The sequence below is a fragment of the Neofelis nebulosa genome, chromosome 4 (assembly GCF_028018385.1).
Source record: "Neofelis nebulosa isolate mNeoNeb1 chromosome 4, mNeoNeb1.pri, whole genome shotgun sequence".
NCBI classification, from domain to species: domain Eukaryota; kingdom Metazoa; phylum Chordata; class Mammalia; order Carnivora; family Felidae; genus Neofelis; species Neofelis nebulosa.
Window position 1 is genome coordinate 5,278,256 of NC_080785.1, and position 16,771 is coordinate 5,295,026.

Consider the following 16,771-nt stretch of genomic DNA (forward strand, 5'->3'; position numbering starts at 1 on the left):
AAGAAAAATTGGGTAAAGGTCAAAAAGTTTGATATATGGAAAACTTGATAATATTTGATGTTTCTTAGAGCACTCATCCCATTGCCATAGTTGATACAGAGTAAATACTTGATAATTAATTGAACAAGCTTTGGAATATCCTCAAGTCTTATGTTACTGTTTCATAACTCATGTTTAACCTTAATCTCTGAAATTTTGTTGATTCTGTTCTGTTTTGTATTATAGATTTATTTTGAGAGAGCCTTTCTTATTTCAGTCTAGTGAAATAAAAGTTTTGGAAGCTTCTCAGACTTAACAGTTGGCAATGTGAACTCTAATTGAGAGTTTCTTCTTGGATGTGTTCTTGGACAGTTGTCAAAAGATACTATAACACTTTTCTTTTTCTCTCTCCCTCTCCTCTTTTTCTTTTTTAATGATTGAAATGTAGAAAAAACAAAATGCTATTTAGGAGTTTTAAATATTGATTCAAATAAATTGTTCAGTTGATAAACCACTTAACAGCTATTTATTCTTACCTCCCTCTCCCAAAATGTTAATTAGCTTTGTAATTGTTACTTAGTTTATAATTTGTTACACTTCTAATATGAATTGTACAAGAATGCTGATGTTAGAGAAGTTCCCTGTGGAAATTTATTCTTTCATATTTTATACAATTTCACAAATGCTTTTTATTTGGTTTAGAAAGATCTATTCCAGCATATATATAAAGTATACATTTTCTTTCAATGCCAAATGTCTTTCATTAGCTATGTAATTATAACAGATGGGCTTGAAGCGTTCACTTAAATGCAGTTAGTATTTTATTTCCCTTCCTTTATTCCCTGTTATCTTTATGTTATTGTAAATTAGTATGTTGGATACATTCCAGAGCTTCTCATAGTAGTTTAGCTAATGTCATGTAATATTTTCCATTGCAAATGTGATTAAGAGAACATGTTGATGTTTCTAAAATGATATAGACATTGGGAAAAGGATCAATTTAAATTATTTTGTTTCCTTATTATGCACTTAAATAAAAGTCATTATATTTTATTTGCCAAAATTATTTTTAGTGCAAAAGGCTCTGTACAACTTGCCATATGCTATAAAAATAACGGATTTTAGCAGTTTAGCTGAAATTATTTTGTTGTGTTTATGAGTTAATATAAAAAATTTTTAATGATCAGTTGGACACATAAATGCACTTTCCTCCTTCCACATTTTCTTGGTCTTTCCAGTATGACACAAGGATACTCAGACTACTTAGATGTTACACATGTTGTTAACTCTAGGTTCTGCTAATATACTAAACAGATACCCTGAAAGGTTATGACATAAAAGTAAGTTTAGAAAAAGCTGGTTGTTACAGTTCATCAGTGAAGAGAATTAAGGCTTTATTTCTTCCTTTCAATGAAGGTAACACCTCTAAGTATAAAAAGAGAACTGAAATGTGTATTAGTCTGTGGACTTGTGGACGTGACATACAACTGAAATGCCACAAAGATAGGTAGTGTTTATGAGTTACTTAGAAGCTACAGACATCTGTTGACTGTATTCAGAATGTGTGGAAGACTCATCATCAAGAGACACTGAACTTTGTTATATTGGTGCAATGCCATGGACTGATGGTTTTAAGGAAGAATTTGATGGCACCTTATATAAAATGCTTAAATTAATCATAATTGTAAAACGGTGGTGTTCTCTGATAGACTGGCAGAGTGTGGACTAGGTGTATCAGCATGTGAAGATCATCCTAGTAATGGTACCAACTTCCTCTGTTTCACGAGGCTCAGTTTTACCCTACGGTGCCCCATTTGGCTTCAGTTGTTTGTTGGGCTGTTCGTGAACCACACTTACCAATGAGGTTAAGCGGTGGAGTCCCATTTAGCGCCTGCGCATACGAGCACCTGTTTATTAGGACCTTTCTGTGGCCAGCCGCGTTCACAGTGCTACAGCTGCAGAGGTAGCGTAGTCTGGTGCCTCTGCTTAAGGATCCTGGACCGGGAGAAAGAGAAGACAAGTGAATGATTCTCATGCAGTGGCATGAATGCTAAAATGGAAGCCTATACGGGATAGATGGCTGGGCGTCTGCAGAAAGAGATTTTCCACTGTACGGTGCAGGCCACCCAGCAAAGACCCATAAAGAAAATGGTACCCAGAATGATCTTAGGGGGAGGAAGGGAGAGTTTACTAATCATTCTCAGGGAAAGCTGAATCGTTGCCGCGTTGTAGGTAGTTCGTACTGACCTCCTACGCTTTCACTTGCCTTACACTTGCCCTGTGGTCCTTTTGGGGGGCTCACTTGCTTTGCTTTACCACCAGCAAGAGAGTAGAGGCAGGTAGAAATAGGGGAAGGAGATACTCACACGACTTTGTTTTTCTTCACATCTCCGTTCTTATTAAGACATTTGAAACTAATTGTTACAGTGAAGTGTGTAGATTTGTATGTGTACCTTTAGCCCGCCGGTTGCCCCTCATTAACTTGTTCTCTGAGTGGTTGGTTCATTTCATGTTGATTTTTAGATAGGGTGAAAATAGTAAGAGGTTTTAAAAAAAATAGTAAGAGGTTTTGCCAACAGTATGGATTCATTTTGTTAGCTTGTTGGTGGGATTCAGTGTTAAAATAACCCACAACTAGACACCTGCCTTTTCAATCATGCTACTAATTTAAAAAATTTTTAGTTGTTTTTGACAAAAATCAGTGGAAAAAGTGAAATCTCACTTTCTAAACTTGACTGGAAGAATGAATCTGTATTATACCAAGCACACAACTAAGTGTCTTAGATTTTATTATTTTTAACAGATCTTTTACTTAGTATCATGGAGGTTTAAGTTGTTTTACTAGTAATGTACACAGACTTTTCTATACCTTCCTAGCCCCACATTTGAATGCTCCTTTGCTAGGTTTTTAAAAGAGATTTCTTTCCCCTTTGCCCCTTTCAGCGATGTGCATTTTGTAAGCACCTTGGAGCCACTATCAAATGCTGTGAAGACAAGTGCACCCAGATGTACCATTATCCTTGTGCCGCTGGAGCTGGTACCTTCCAGGACTTCAGGAACTTCTTCCTTCTGTGTCCAGAGCACATCGACCAAGCTCCTGAGAGATGTAAGTTTGCTACAGATATACTTTTTAAACATTTATCAGTGTATTTACTTCAAATAACAAATGTTGTAAGTTCCCTAAATGTTACTCTGCTTGTGTTAAAAGTTACATAATCTTGATGATCTAAGGGATCTTTAGATCCTAGTGATCTTTTGGGGGGGGGGGGGGATCTCTTACCACCAGTGTCACTGAAGTCCAAAAGGTATTTCCTCAAAATTTCAAAGACAGTTTACTTGTTTTAAATTCTTATTAAAAAAAATTTTTTTCTTTAAACCACTGTAGAAATACTGAGTATACAGTATCTTATTATGTACTAGAAAGTAAGTCATTTAAAAAGTTAAACAGTATTCAGTGTCTTCTACACCAGAAAACCACTTAGAGAATTATAAGATGATTCACTCAGGTGTTATTTCAGGATGGACATGAGTAGAATCAGCAAACACTTTTGAAATTCTTGGTAGTTGTATAGCCCTGATAATCAGTAATAGAAATCTGTTAGTCCTCCTTGATTATCTGTAATCCTCAGTTTTGCCTTGTTTCCTTTCTTTTCCAAACAGTATTTTATAATTATGTGAAAATGTTTAAATGTTTGAAATTTGTTTAACAGAAACTTACAACTCTTTCCTATCTTTATTGTTAAATCTTGCCTCTTTCTTAGTATATGGATTTCCAATGAGCATGTATGCTTTGGAACTTTTTCCTCTAGTAAATTCAATTTCCAGTCTCATTGTGAAATCCCTGTGATACTTTATTCCGTCTTTTTTATGTCACCTGTTAGTTACCTTATTGATAGCTTTTATCTATATCTTAGCAATACTGGTGAAAGCTATTTTATTAAATCTTTTCCAGCTCTCTGGAACATAAATGTAGCTACCTCAGGCTTGAACTTAAGTAGTCTCAAATACAGTTAGATTGCGTAATCTCCATACCATAATTTCATCTTCAGCTAAGATAATTTTGTGTTTACATGTATAACCATATCATCCCTAATCACTATACAGACCTAAATTATAGGTAGGGCAAACTGAAATGTCAGATTGTGTGTAGGTGAATAAGGGATTTAAAGTCTAAAATATGTTTGCGATTATATACTTAAGTCTGGGAGAAAAAGAGCATTCATGCATAGCACCTGTCACAGGTGTTACTTATTCGAAGACCCCACAGAGTGAGGTGCTTCACGAAGCAGGTGCACCAGCTGCGAAGTCATCATCAGAGGTGGTTATATTCTGGGTGGTATAATACACTTTGCCAATCAAATAAAACAGCTGTATGTGTCTTTAAGAATCTGGATTTTATTCATTGTTTTGTACTTAGGCATACTTTAGACCTCAGTAAACAACATACAAACTTTTCTGTGACCACCTTCCTAACGTTAGACGTTCTGTTGGTTAATGGCTATGCTGCTTCCTCCTGCAGACTGTGTTCTAATAGGGCATACCTCACTTAATGTTAGAGCATAAACATCGTGTAAAGAAGTGTAAGGACTCAGGGGAGCTGAGCTGCTGTCACTTAGTGTGCGTGTACAATGAGAGGTCTGTGCTGGCACACAGAGCTGAGAGATGCACTGAAATTGTTGGCACCGTGCCTTGTTCCAGAATAGATTTGTGGAGACTCATAAAAATACGTGAATAGTAGGATAAAATAAAACTAAAAATACGCAAGGAAATTTGGCCATGGGAAAGTAAGGGTAGTATAAATATGATGGTAATAGTGACATTGGTATTTTGAGCAATAAATGCATGCTTCCTAGATCTAAGCCACCAACTCGGCTCCAGAGCTCTCCAGCCATCAACACAAAGAGGGGAATATGAACAGTGACCTGATTCATGGCAATGTCAAAAGAATTCACTTGATGCTGAGACTATATGTACACTATACACTGCAGCGAAACAAATCCCACAGGGCAATTTCTTATAACAGCCCTCAAAATAAGCCAGTGGCGTGAAACCAAAGCCCAATTGAGTAAATTCTATTCCTCAAGTATCTTAAACAGTGCAATCTGTATACACAGCTTTCTGACTATCTGTCTTAATCCAAGGATATAGAGAACATTGCAGATAGAGTGTATTGTAGTAATTTACAAGATAGTCTCCATAAAATCTTTCATAAATATTTTTGTGGGGCTTAAACAGAGTGTTACTGTGAGGGTTAAATAACAATTAATGAAAACATGTAGCAGTTTACCTTGTATATATGAATTGCTTTACAAAATGGTAGTTATTCCAGCTCTTATCTAAGACCCAAGTTCTGCATATACATTGAATATAATACTTCATGCTACTGCCTAAATGTAGAGCAACATGCTTGATAGCTGAGTTAGGAGTTGGAGTGACATCTTTTTATGGAAGCTGGCGGGGGGGAGGGGGTGGGGGGTGGGGGAGGACCTCATTAGAAAGAAATTCCAGCAAAGTGAGCATCTGTGAGCAAGGCTGAGATTTTTATCAGAAAACAGTTGTAGGGCGTTTTGTCATGGATAAATGCTGGTCACGGCCTCATCATCATTCACATGACAATGCCAGTGTATACGAACCTTGTCTGGAAGTTTTACACTAAATATCCATTTCAGAGCTGTAGCCAGATCTATTTCCTGAGTGGCATTTTGCTTCTGCGGGAATGCCAAATGGCAAGGAGCCAAACATGTAAGATCAGAGGAAAGAACCTTCCAGAAAGAGTGAACTACTGCACAGGTCTTGAGGGGTGGTGGGCCCGGCGCAGGATTGGGGAGTGGCAGCTAGTCCCTGTGCCTGGAACACAGCGTCTGCTAGTGACTGTGGAGACAACAGCAGAGTGAGCACAGACTCCCTCACTTAGGCCTTGCGACATGGGAAGGGTTTACTTCTTCTGTCTACACTGAGAAGATTTCGAAGGGTTCAAATGGGGGAATACGGCCTCTCTTCCTTCACTCCCCTCGCCCAGTGAATTTACCTTCATCGTTCAGCTTTAAATTGTTTTACTTCATTTAAGCTTTTAACTCGAACCTCCCTTTCTTGGTTGTGTGTCTCTTGGTACCAAGTCTTGCTGCCTTTCTGTTACCTGAAATGCTGTCGGTTCCTGACCTTTCTTTTATTTACCTGCCTACTCTGTGGGCCAGCCTCTCTGGACAACATCCGTGATTGACGTTTTCTTTCTAGTGATTCCATTTAGGCCACCGCAGTGTCCTGCCAGTAACGCGAACAGAGATGAAGGTGCCGGGACGTTGGCGGAGCTCACAGAGCTGTGCTGATGGACCCTTAGCTGGACGCTGCCTGGCAGCAGTTTGACTTGCTGTGGCTCTTCGCCACGGCTTTGCTTCTGACGCAGGAGTGGTCGTCTCCCCTTCCAGCTTAACCGAGTGAAGCGGTCTGGGACAGGGTCTTCTCACGTAGGCCCAGTGTTCTCATCTGTTCCTCCGTCTCTTCTCTTGTCACTGCTGTCACTGGAAATGACCTTGTCCACAGCTCTGTTTCTCCTGCTCTCTTCTCGCTCCTCCTGCATCAGTTAGTCTCCTCGCTGTGTGCCTCTGTTGGCACTTTCCTTCTTACCTTCGTACCTGCGCAGACATTCCTCCCCTTGGTTGTCCTTCCGGTGGGAGGAAATATCCATTAGTGAAGAGCTTGATCTCGGGAGCCACATTGACCTGGATTTAACTCCTGTTTTCTCTCAAGTTAGCTTTAGCTTTTAGCCTTTCACTCCATCCCTTCTGCTTTTTCAATTGCTTAAAGAAACGTTTCACCTAGTTGTTTAATTACTGCTTCAAACTTAGTTTCCCTGTGGCTTACGGACATATATGTATGTATATGTCTATATGCTTATTTCTCACATGACACTACAGCTGTCCAGTAATAGCATCTTTTGCATGACTTCCAAAAGCCTCTTTTAGTATTTCTGTGCTTGTCTTCTCCCTGAATGGGGAAATGGTTGAAGCCGACTTCATTTCTTGACGTAGTGCTTTTTTCTGTTATTATTTTTAGATAACGCATGGTAAATGTTTTTAGACCGAGTGTATCATGTGGATGTGTTTCTTTGTCTCATTTATTACCAGTGATCCCTACTAATCAAAACAGCATGATCGTGTTGTCATTAAGGAACTGCTGTCAACTGTCATAGTAATTTCTGCCGCAGTGATACACACGGTTATCTTAGTGTAGAATGGGCTTTGCTTAGTGTGGTGCACAGTGCTGTGTGCTAGAAATATGACGTGAGCAACGTAAGTACTGTTTTTCTAGTATTCACGCTAAAAATGTTAAATTACAGTTCAGAAAAAAACACATTTAATCCAGTGTGTCCAAAATATTGATATTTTAACATGTAAGCAGTAAAAACTTTTGATATTTGACATTACTTTCTTCCTAGTAAGTCTTTGGAATCTGGGGTGCAGTTTAAACGCATAGCACATGTCACTTTGGACAATCACGTTTCCGTTGCTCAGTGGCCACATGTGACCAGTAGCTACCATGGCAAGTTAAGTGTCAGAATAGCAAACTCTGGAACGTTTCACAGAAGCATTTCACACAGTGTTCCCTGCATGTTTACAGTAGAAAGATGAACTGAGTAGTGTCTGATCAGAATGTAGTATTTGCTTCAATTTCTGTAAGTTTTGAGTAGGCAAAAAAATAAAAGGTTAGTTTTTAAATGTACAAAGCTTGCATGACTAAATATTGGCACTCTCTTTTAGTGTTAAAAAAAAAATTGACCCTATTATGTCATTTCTATCAAAAATGAACTAATTTATGACATTTCCATTTTTAGATTAATGACTTATTTTAAATGCCGGTCAAAGAGTCATTTAAAAGTGATTTAAGACCTATTTAATAAAAGAGGATACAAAGTTGAAAAAGACAAGGTCCCTACCCTTTAAGTGTTCATAATATTGTGTTATATAGTCACTTGATTTTATAACAGTTTATTCTCAGCATTTGGGGAAAAGGTATACTCAGCAACTAAATGGATATTTAGGTGTGGTAACATTAGATATTCAGGGCTATGTGAGCAGAGTTTTGAAGGCCTCTTTGGGCTATGTGAGAGCAGAGTTTTGAAGACCTCTTTGGAAAGGGTTAGGGGCACAGTAAAGGGACAAAATTTCAAGCAGTGACAACGATGTATATGAGCACATGGGCACTGAACAGCATGTGTGTTAATGTGCATAGCAAGCTGCTTGTTGTCACCGGGAATAGTGCATGGTCCTTGGATTTCACTGGAAAGGGAGGTAAGGGCTCCTTCCCCCCCCCCCCCCCCCCCCACACTTCTTTATGCTAGAAAATTTTTACTTTTTTTTTCTCTTAGGTGAAAAGGTGGGTATTGATAAAAATTTAAGCAGGGCATAACAATTAGATTCACAATTTTGAAAACTTATTCAAGATATGTAGATGATTAGCGAGAAGGTCAGATCTGTCAACAGGGATCCCATTTAGAAGATACTGTAATTACCAAGGCAAAGTGGGCTGGACTGAACTATACAAATTGAAGGAAGAAGGATATATAGGAAGTTTACTCAGTAGGAATTGGTGTCTACTTGGATGTGTTGGGTCAGGGAAGAGGAATAGTGAGACTAAAGTTTCTGCCTTTACCCAGAATGATTGAGAAAAACAGGAGAGGTTTAGATTTTAAAAGTGTTTTATTTTAGAGGTGTTAAGTTTTGAGTATTTTTAGAACATCTGGCTTTTGAGGTCCAGTGAGACTTGAGAATAACATCTTATAATTTAGAAGGAAGTTTGGGGCTAGTGGTACAGATTTGGGAATCATGGGAGTTGATCGCAAAGGGAAACCATGGAACAGGATGAAACCCTAAAGTACTCCAGCATTTAGAGGGACCGTAGGGGTCCAGAAGCCAACGTGGGAGGTGAGATGGAGGCATGGGAAACCTGAGGGGAGTTCAGGAGAAAGTTGCCATCATAGAAGGCAAGAGAAGGGACTTTTTACTGTGGGAGTGGATCGTAATGTAAATGCTGCAAAGGATAAAAAGAGGTCTGGAAAGTAACCATTGGATTTCATAGATCATTGGTAGCCTCCTGAGGGTGGCGCCAGGTACATGGCAGGTGTGCAGCTGCCAGGGCTCCAGCTGCAGGGCCAGGTACACTCCAGGGCTTGGTTCTGGACTGCACATGGTTTCTACCATTTTAACAGGACTCTAAAGGAAAGAGCAAAAGTCTGTATATTAGAGATTCTATGGCTTATAAAACCAGTTTGTCAAGTAAAAGGAATAGATGATTACTCTGCTTCAAGATGCTTGACTGGCAAATAAACAAGGTGGAAAGGGCTTATAGCCAGAGAGGACTGACCAAACCTTCAAAAAGTAAAAGGGAGGGGGAAAAAACGTTCGTCTATACAATTTAAAAGTCTTCAGATCATCAGCTAATCAAACCATTTAGTATGTGTCACATGTAGACATACTTATATATATCATCAAATTAGTATGATTTTAGAACATGATTTTTCTTACTGTAATTATGCATGAGTTTAACTGTGTACTTGGCAGGACAGTTTATTGTTACATTTTTGTTATAGATGGTAAAAGAGCTTAAAAAGTGCTATTTCTTTTAATCCATATCTGGGGATAGAGGATGTCCATGATTACCTAGATTTTAATACTTTTTTACAAACTGGCAATTAATATAGATGAATATAGAATTAGTATATGAAGTTTTGTATTTGTGTACAAATACGTAGTTTCCATCTTTAATATTCTCCTTCATACGATGTTTTCTAGTATTAAAAAAACCAATATTTGATCTGAATAAAAATCAGTCTGTTTATGCTTACGAAGCACTTAATTTAGTCGATATTAACATTTCTTAATTGTCTCTTGACTTATCTTGTTAATTTTAAAATACATTTAACATCCAAATAAAATGGTTCTTTTTGCACTGCAAGGCATTTTCTCAAGTTGATATTTTCCTGTTTGGTTCTTTTCAGCAAGCATATGTTGAGAATTTAGTAGGTGTCCAGCATCGTCATTGGTACCAGGGATATAAAATTAGATAAGAACTGCTCTGGTCTCAGGTAGATGTAGGCACAAATAAACTACGTCAAAACTATATGATTAAATTTAATGTAATTAATTTTAGACTAAATACATTAGTGTTTTTCCTGAGACCTTATTCTGATTGGATATCAGTTCAATGTGGATAACATCGAGTGTCTGAAAGGTTTTACCATGCAAATTCCCTTCAAGTGATTTTTAAACTGTAAAGTCAGAAAAATACTAAACTCTTCTACAACAATTTCATTGTTTTACTGTTAATTATAGCAAAGGAAGATGCAAACTGTGCAGTGTGCGACAGCCCGGGAGACCTCTTAGATCAGTTCTTTTGTACTACTTGTGGTCAGCACTATCATGGAATGTGCCTGGATATAGCGGTTACTCCATTAAAACGTGCAGGTTGGCAATGTCCTGAGTGCAAAGTGTGCCAGAACTGCAAGTAAGTTTTAATTTCAACTCAAAGGTGTGTATTGAGTTTAAGAGAGACCCTATTATTAGGTGCTAAAGGTTTGTGTAATATGATAAAGATTGTTCATACTGCAGCTATATTCATTCCCACTGACTTCATCATGTCTTTAAAAAATTACTAGATATTAACATTTATATTATTTTGAAACAAGTCTAAACAAAAACTAATTTTCATAATTTTAAATTCCTCTGGTTGCCTAAAAAACTCATTTAAATTTGCCAAACATTTTAAGTGAATGATATTAACAATTTAAAAGAAGCATTAGAAAAACAAAGCAACTAATTTTGAGAGAGACTGGGGTGGAGACTTAATAGGAAAATAAACCTCTAATTGCAGAAAGTTATATGAGAGCGAGTGAAAGAATCAGTGATGTGTTTCAATTTCCATCCTAGGAAGAACTATTTATACTAAGACTACTTAAAAAAAGAAAAAAAGAAAAAAAGAAACCTGTATATATCTGAAGACAGTTACCTTCAGTAGACCCTGGTCACCATAATACTGAAGCGCAGTTGCTCTATGGCATGTAAACATTTGGAATGGGATTATCTCTTCCTATTTGTTGTATTCCATCCTTTGGTTATTTCTCCAGTCTTTTTTGTGATTTTTTTTTTTTCTCCTGCTACTAATTAGCATGATAATTTGGGGAAGTTATCTGCATCTATAGCAGTCTTCAAATTGTTTACAAGCCAAGGACTTTTGTAACAGGAGAAATTATGCCCACCACTGCCATGATCAGTCTGTTTTATTTCTAGTTTAATTCGATAACAGGCAGCATCGATATCTTAACAAGTATGTGGAATGAATAGGACCATGTGCTTTTGGTTAAAAATTAAAATATCAGCAAACATGTATTTGATACCTTGTTATCTGTGCCTAGTTTCTTGGGAAGGAATAAGAGAACTAGAAGAAAGATTGCTTTTCCTCGAAGATCTTTCCACATAGCTAAAGAGATGAAACGTGCAATTTTATGTGTAGAATTTGTTAAAATGAATAAGAAATAACTAGAGGCCAACTAACCCATCTTCCTGTTTACTTCTGTTTGTCCCCAGGTGTTACTCAGCGGCTCCTCTCTCCACTCTTCTTCTTCATTCCCCAGTTTTTCTTTTCCCGTCCTCTTGAAGTAAATTCTTAGTCTCTGAGAGTGGCTGATAGCCAGGAATCGAGGCAGAGCTCATGCTGTAGGGCAGGGGCCCGATCTTTGGGGCAGAAGAGCATTCAGGGAAAAGAGTTGAGGTTTTTTGACTGCAATTCTTAATAATTTTGAAGAGATGATTCTTAACACCTGTTTATTTAGTACCAATGCTCAGTGGATAGTCTAAGCTCTTCAACCAGAATTTATATTTAATTCTCAGTGTCTTTTGTTCACATTTTATACCTGAAACCAAGAGGACTCAAGTGAATTTTACTCAGGAGTCACACAACTAGTGGAACAGCAGTCTGAATACAAATATAGGTCTGATGCCAAATTCTATCCTCTTTTTATTACATGACAATGTCTTTCCGATTCATGATGCCAACGCTTGTTCCTTCCCGTGCAGCATCACCTGTCAGTTACAGCTCCTTCCCCTAGAAAGGGTGTTTACTGAGATGTTTAAAAAATAAAGGCCAGAGTCCTTCATGTTCCCTTAACCTTCCTTCTCTGCAGGAACCCTAACCTGGCTAAAGCAGGTTCACCACAGGTGAGCACTCAGTAAGGATAGTCCTGTAGGGACCTTAGGAAGATGTCTGTTTCATCCTCCAGGGGGTTACCTCTATCATTCTGTGAGCGTAGACGAAACAGACACTGAGGTATTTATGAACTGGGCAGGTCCTAGGACTGATTCTTTTCATGATTACTTATGTTATAAACATAAGTTTAAAGATAAGGCATCATTAATGCTATCTTATTTTTTAGACAATCGGGAGAAGATAGCAAGATGCTAGTGTGTGATACGTGTGACAAAGGGTATCATACTTTTTGTCTTCAACCAGTTATGAAATCAGTACCAACCAATGGCTGGAAATGCAAAGTAAGTTGTTTATGTTTTTAAGAAAAATATCATCATCTGTATGCTTTTCATATAGACCAGACAAATCGGATACCTATTCAAATCTATACATTATCATCAACTTTAAAAAAAACAACAACAGCTTTATGGATGTATAATTAATATTCAATAAACTGCACATATTTAAAGTCTGTAATTTAATTATACGTGTATACTTTTATGAAACCGTCATCACCTTCCAAGATAATGACCAGATTCATCACCCCTAAAAGTTTCATGGTGTTCCTTGGGAATCCCTCTTTTCCAGCTGTTCACCCTCCCCCGCCGCCCCTGTCTTCCAGGCACTGTGCTGTCACTCACCATTGGTTAATTTGCATTTTCTAGAGTTTTATATAAATGATATCGTATAGTATATACTCTTGGTGGGGGGGAGGGTCTAGCTTTTTAAACTCAGCAAGATTAATAGTTTGAGACTCACCCCCATTTTTTGTGCATGTCATTAGTGACTCCTTTTTATTGCCAGTTAGTGGACAGATCATAAATTGTTTATCAGATCACTTGTTGGTGAACCTTTGGGTTGTTTACAATTTTAAGCTGTCATGAAAAATGCTGTTATGAACATGTTAACGTATGTATGGTGCTTCATGGCTTAGAAATTGGTTTTGAATGATTTATCTTTAATCTTTCCAGAAAACTATCTGAAATGTAGTAGCCCCGTATGAAGATACTGAAAACACAGAGCTATAGTTTTAAAATTCAGTAACTTCAAATTCAGAGATAAAACACACATTTTGGTGATTGTGTAGTGATTTCATATGCACATCACATTTTTATGGGTGTAAGTACACTTGTATTAAATATTTGGAATCATACGGTATATATTCATATTTTGTCCCTCCCCTGTGGTAGTTTTAGTAAGTGATTATTAGATCTTTACTTTTTAGACGATATTTAACGTTTCTCTTGGTTTTGAGAGTCAGAGGAGGTCTTGTAGACATTGTTTCATTGCTGAAGATATTAGTCTTTCTGCCTGGTTATGACAACTTGAAGATGCATTTTCAGTTGTTTTTTTTCCCACTTTTTCCGGGTAGTCTTTTAGTCCGTGATTCTCCCTTCTTCCATCTATTTTGTTACTTGCATCTTTATGACCCTGAGGTGTTCCATGCTGGTCTCTCTAAGCTTCCTGAGGAATTCACTGAGGCTCTGTCCTCTGCATCTCTAAACCCTGTGGGTTGGCTGGCAACTCTACCTACTGGGCAGAGTTAGTACGCTACCAGGTAAACAACAAAGTTTAGAAGTATTTGTCCACGGAAGCACAGAATATTTAAACGCTTCAAGTGAAACTAGAAGGATAGATCAAATTTCTCTTTAAGTCTCAACTGACTGAATCTAACTTTTTTTTTTCCCCCCGTTTGGAAGATATTTATCAACGGTATTTACTGTGACTTTTCTTTAGATATTCTCTAGGATGGCTCAATCATAAAAGTAGTTCATGTACTTCCTTTGAAATTCATATGGGTAAACTAATAAATTCTAGATGAGAGCTGGTGAGGACCTAGTGGTTAATTGTCCAAGTTTACTTATTTGTAGAAGCAGAATAGGGAATAAAACTCAGGTTTCCTGTCTTTTTTTTTTTTTTTTTAAATACATTCATTTTGAGACAGAGAGAGAATCCCAAGCAGGCTCTGCACTGACAGTGCAATGTGGGGCTTGAACCCATAACCGTGAAATGACGACCTGAGCTGAAACCAAGAGTCGGATGCTCAACGAACTGAGCCACCCAGGTGCCTCTGAGGTTTCCTGTCTTCCCATGTTTTATCCCATATATAATGCTGTCTCCCTATGCTGTCAGACTATACTTCCTTGAGGAGCAGGGCTTTTCTTTCTAGATTAATTAAGAAATATTCCTTATCTAATTTTCACTTGGTATGAGTGTGTAGATGCTAAGAAACTAGACTTTAGATCCATAGGCCATCTCTATACATCCCCCAGGTTGAGTTTTTATTATTATTATTATCTCAGTTTTATAGAACAGACATGAAGCTAGGCGTAAACTTTCTTTGTATCTTCAATATGTACACTGCCTTTTAAAAAAACTAGTATAAGGTAAATATTTAATCTGACATACAATTTTGCTTTGAAACTAAATTGCCAGGATTGGGTTTAAAAGAAAGATATTTTCTCATGCTCAGTTCAGTGGGTAAGCTTTTCCTCTGGCTTTAATAACGTTGATACAGAGAATGCCTTTTGTATTTGTATAAAAATAGTATTGATAATGTCCTGACCATGTTTACTAGCTCAGAATAATCAGACCTCGAAGTGCCAACAAGCAGCCCTTCAACAGTAGATGTAATGAAGTGTCGGTGTAACTATAGCTTTTTGTTCATGAGTGCACCGTTGTGGTACAGTTGAAATCTGTACTAAATGAGGTATCAATCCAATTATTTCTAAAATAGGGAACAGAAGTTCCTCATTTGAAGTTACTGGTGTGTTGTTTGCCCTTTAACTGTAGCCAGTCGATGCATATGCAGACAGGAACCCTCTCTGCTGGCTCTGTGGCGCCCTGTGCTGTCCGCACAGCTCATTCTTGCCATAATTGTACTGTGTAAAATCTTGCATCTTTCACACACTTTTGACGCACTTGATAAATACAAAAGCTAAATGCAGGTGTTAAAATCTGCATTCTGCATTGTGTGACCCTAGGAGGTCAGTTAATTTTTTCTGTTGTTCGCGTTTCTATGAAAAATTTCAAATTTTCAGAAAACAGCCCTCCAGGACTGCATCTGTGGTCTACCTGCACCCTCACTTTCTTGTCCCCTCGGCACAGAAACGCGCTCCCGTTACCCGAGCGCGGCCCTTCTCTGGACCGCCAGGTTTGTCTCGACTTCAGTCTAGCGGCGTTCAGAGGGGCGGCGTGGGTGGGTGGCTGAAACGGCCCCGGAATCCGAGGGGAGGGGTCAGGCTCCAGGTGGAGGCTTCCTGGGCTGCTGGCCTGCAGGCCGTGAGCTAGAACCCGGCCTGAGGCTGCCTCTAGAAGCTGGAAAGGTGTGCCGGCCCAGCAGGGGTGGGAGGTTGTTTGCTGTCTCAGGAAGGCCTTGGAAAGGGGAGCGAGCTCACCTGTAGGACCCCGAGGATTGGGTGAGGGGGTGGGGGAGGGCGGAGGAAGCCGAGCACCTGCGCCAAGGCCCCGCCCGCCGCAGGTCTGGGCCACCTGGAACTTGCGGCCGTCTCCCGGTTCCAGGGCGGTGGGCGCTGAGTTCCGGGCCGCCGCCCGAGGGTGGGGCTAGGAGGAGAGGGGCCTCTTCCCTGGGGACGGAGATCCTGCGGTAACTGCCCTCCGGTAACTGCCCTCCGTTAACTGCCCTCCGGTGTGGCTCCCGGAAGGCGGGGCCTGGGGGCCGACGAGGTGGGGCTGCAGTCGGCCTCTCGGCAATTCTGGTTCCTTCCTGTCTGCAGGGCCCGCGCTTTCCTGGGTTCGCTTGTTTTCTCGTCTTGATTATTGGGCCACGGAAAAAAACCTGCTGTCGGCAGATTTGTATGTTTATGCTTTCATCTTTACGTACCTGTACTTGCCTTCTTTGTTTTCCGAAATAGGAAGTTGAATTCATAATGCGTTTTCTTTACTTTTCTAAGGAGAAAAAGTACATTTAAGACTATACATTTACCTTCGATTATAGCTTTGGCTGCACTCGAATTTGCTGTATTTGTTACTGTCTCTGTGTACATCTGAACTAATCACTGTATCTATTTTTAAGTCATACTTAAGCATGTAAATTTCTGCTCTAATTGTATTTGATCCAATAATTAACCGGTGTAGTTTTCTTTTTCACAAAGAGTGACTTTAAGGTGTAGTATTTGTGTTTATTAATTTCACACAGATAAAGTCCTTTTTGTTGTTTGACTAGTTGATTCCACAACATATCAGGATGTACATAAAATTGACCGCTGCAGTTTTTCTCATCAGTTTTTCTTTGTAGTTTACTTTTTCTTTTATAAACAAAACTAATATTTTGTCGTTGTTCTCTAGCAAGTGGGTCAGGTCAGTGTTGATATGTTGTGCTTTTTATCAGTGTAAAGCTACTCTATTGTGTAATGCCTTTTTTTTGGAGGGGGTGAATGCAAGGAACCAGCTACTTTTGTTTGCCTGGCCATATGGCCTTATAGGGCTTTAGTTTGCCAGTTGAATGTATCTTTTCACAGCTTTTTATTTTGTGTCATTTTAAAAGTATTCTTTGAAAGGTTTAATAGACTTAACTATTGAGATTAATGGTTGC

At 38.7% G+C, this 16,771-nt stretch overlaps 1 protein-coding gene and 1 long non-coding RNA gene across 19 annotated transcripts in view; one reads left to right on the top strand and one right to left on the bottom strand.

Moving 5' to 3' along the window:
- KMT2C (lysine methyltransferase 2C) overlaps positions 1-16,771 on the top strand; it is a 285,986-nt gene that overhangs the window by 153,458 nt on the left and 115,757 nt on the right. For all 18 annotated transcript variants that reach the window (XM_058723731.1, XM_058723732.1, XM_058723734.1 and 15 more), the window contains 3 exons: positions 2,923-3,085; positions 10,308-10,479; positions 12,404-12,518. In XM_058723731.1, coding sequence (XP_058579714.1) covers positions 2,923-3,085; positions 10,308-10,479; positions 12,404-12,518 — 450 coding nt within the window. The remainder of the gene's footprint in view (positions 1-2,922; positions 3,086-10,307; positions 10,480-12,403; positions 12,519-16,771) is intronic.
- On the bottom strand, positions 11,379-15,713 carry LOC131508701 (uncharacterized). Its single transcript, XR_009260110.1, has 3 exons — positions 15,615-15,713; positions 11,527-11,705; positions 11,379-11,451 (listed from the first exon to the last, which is right to left on the bottom strand). It is a non-coding gene; the product is annotated as an uncharacterized LOC131508701 (long non-coding RNA).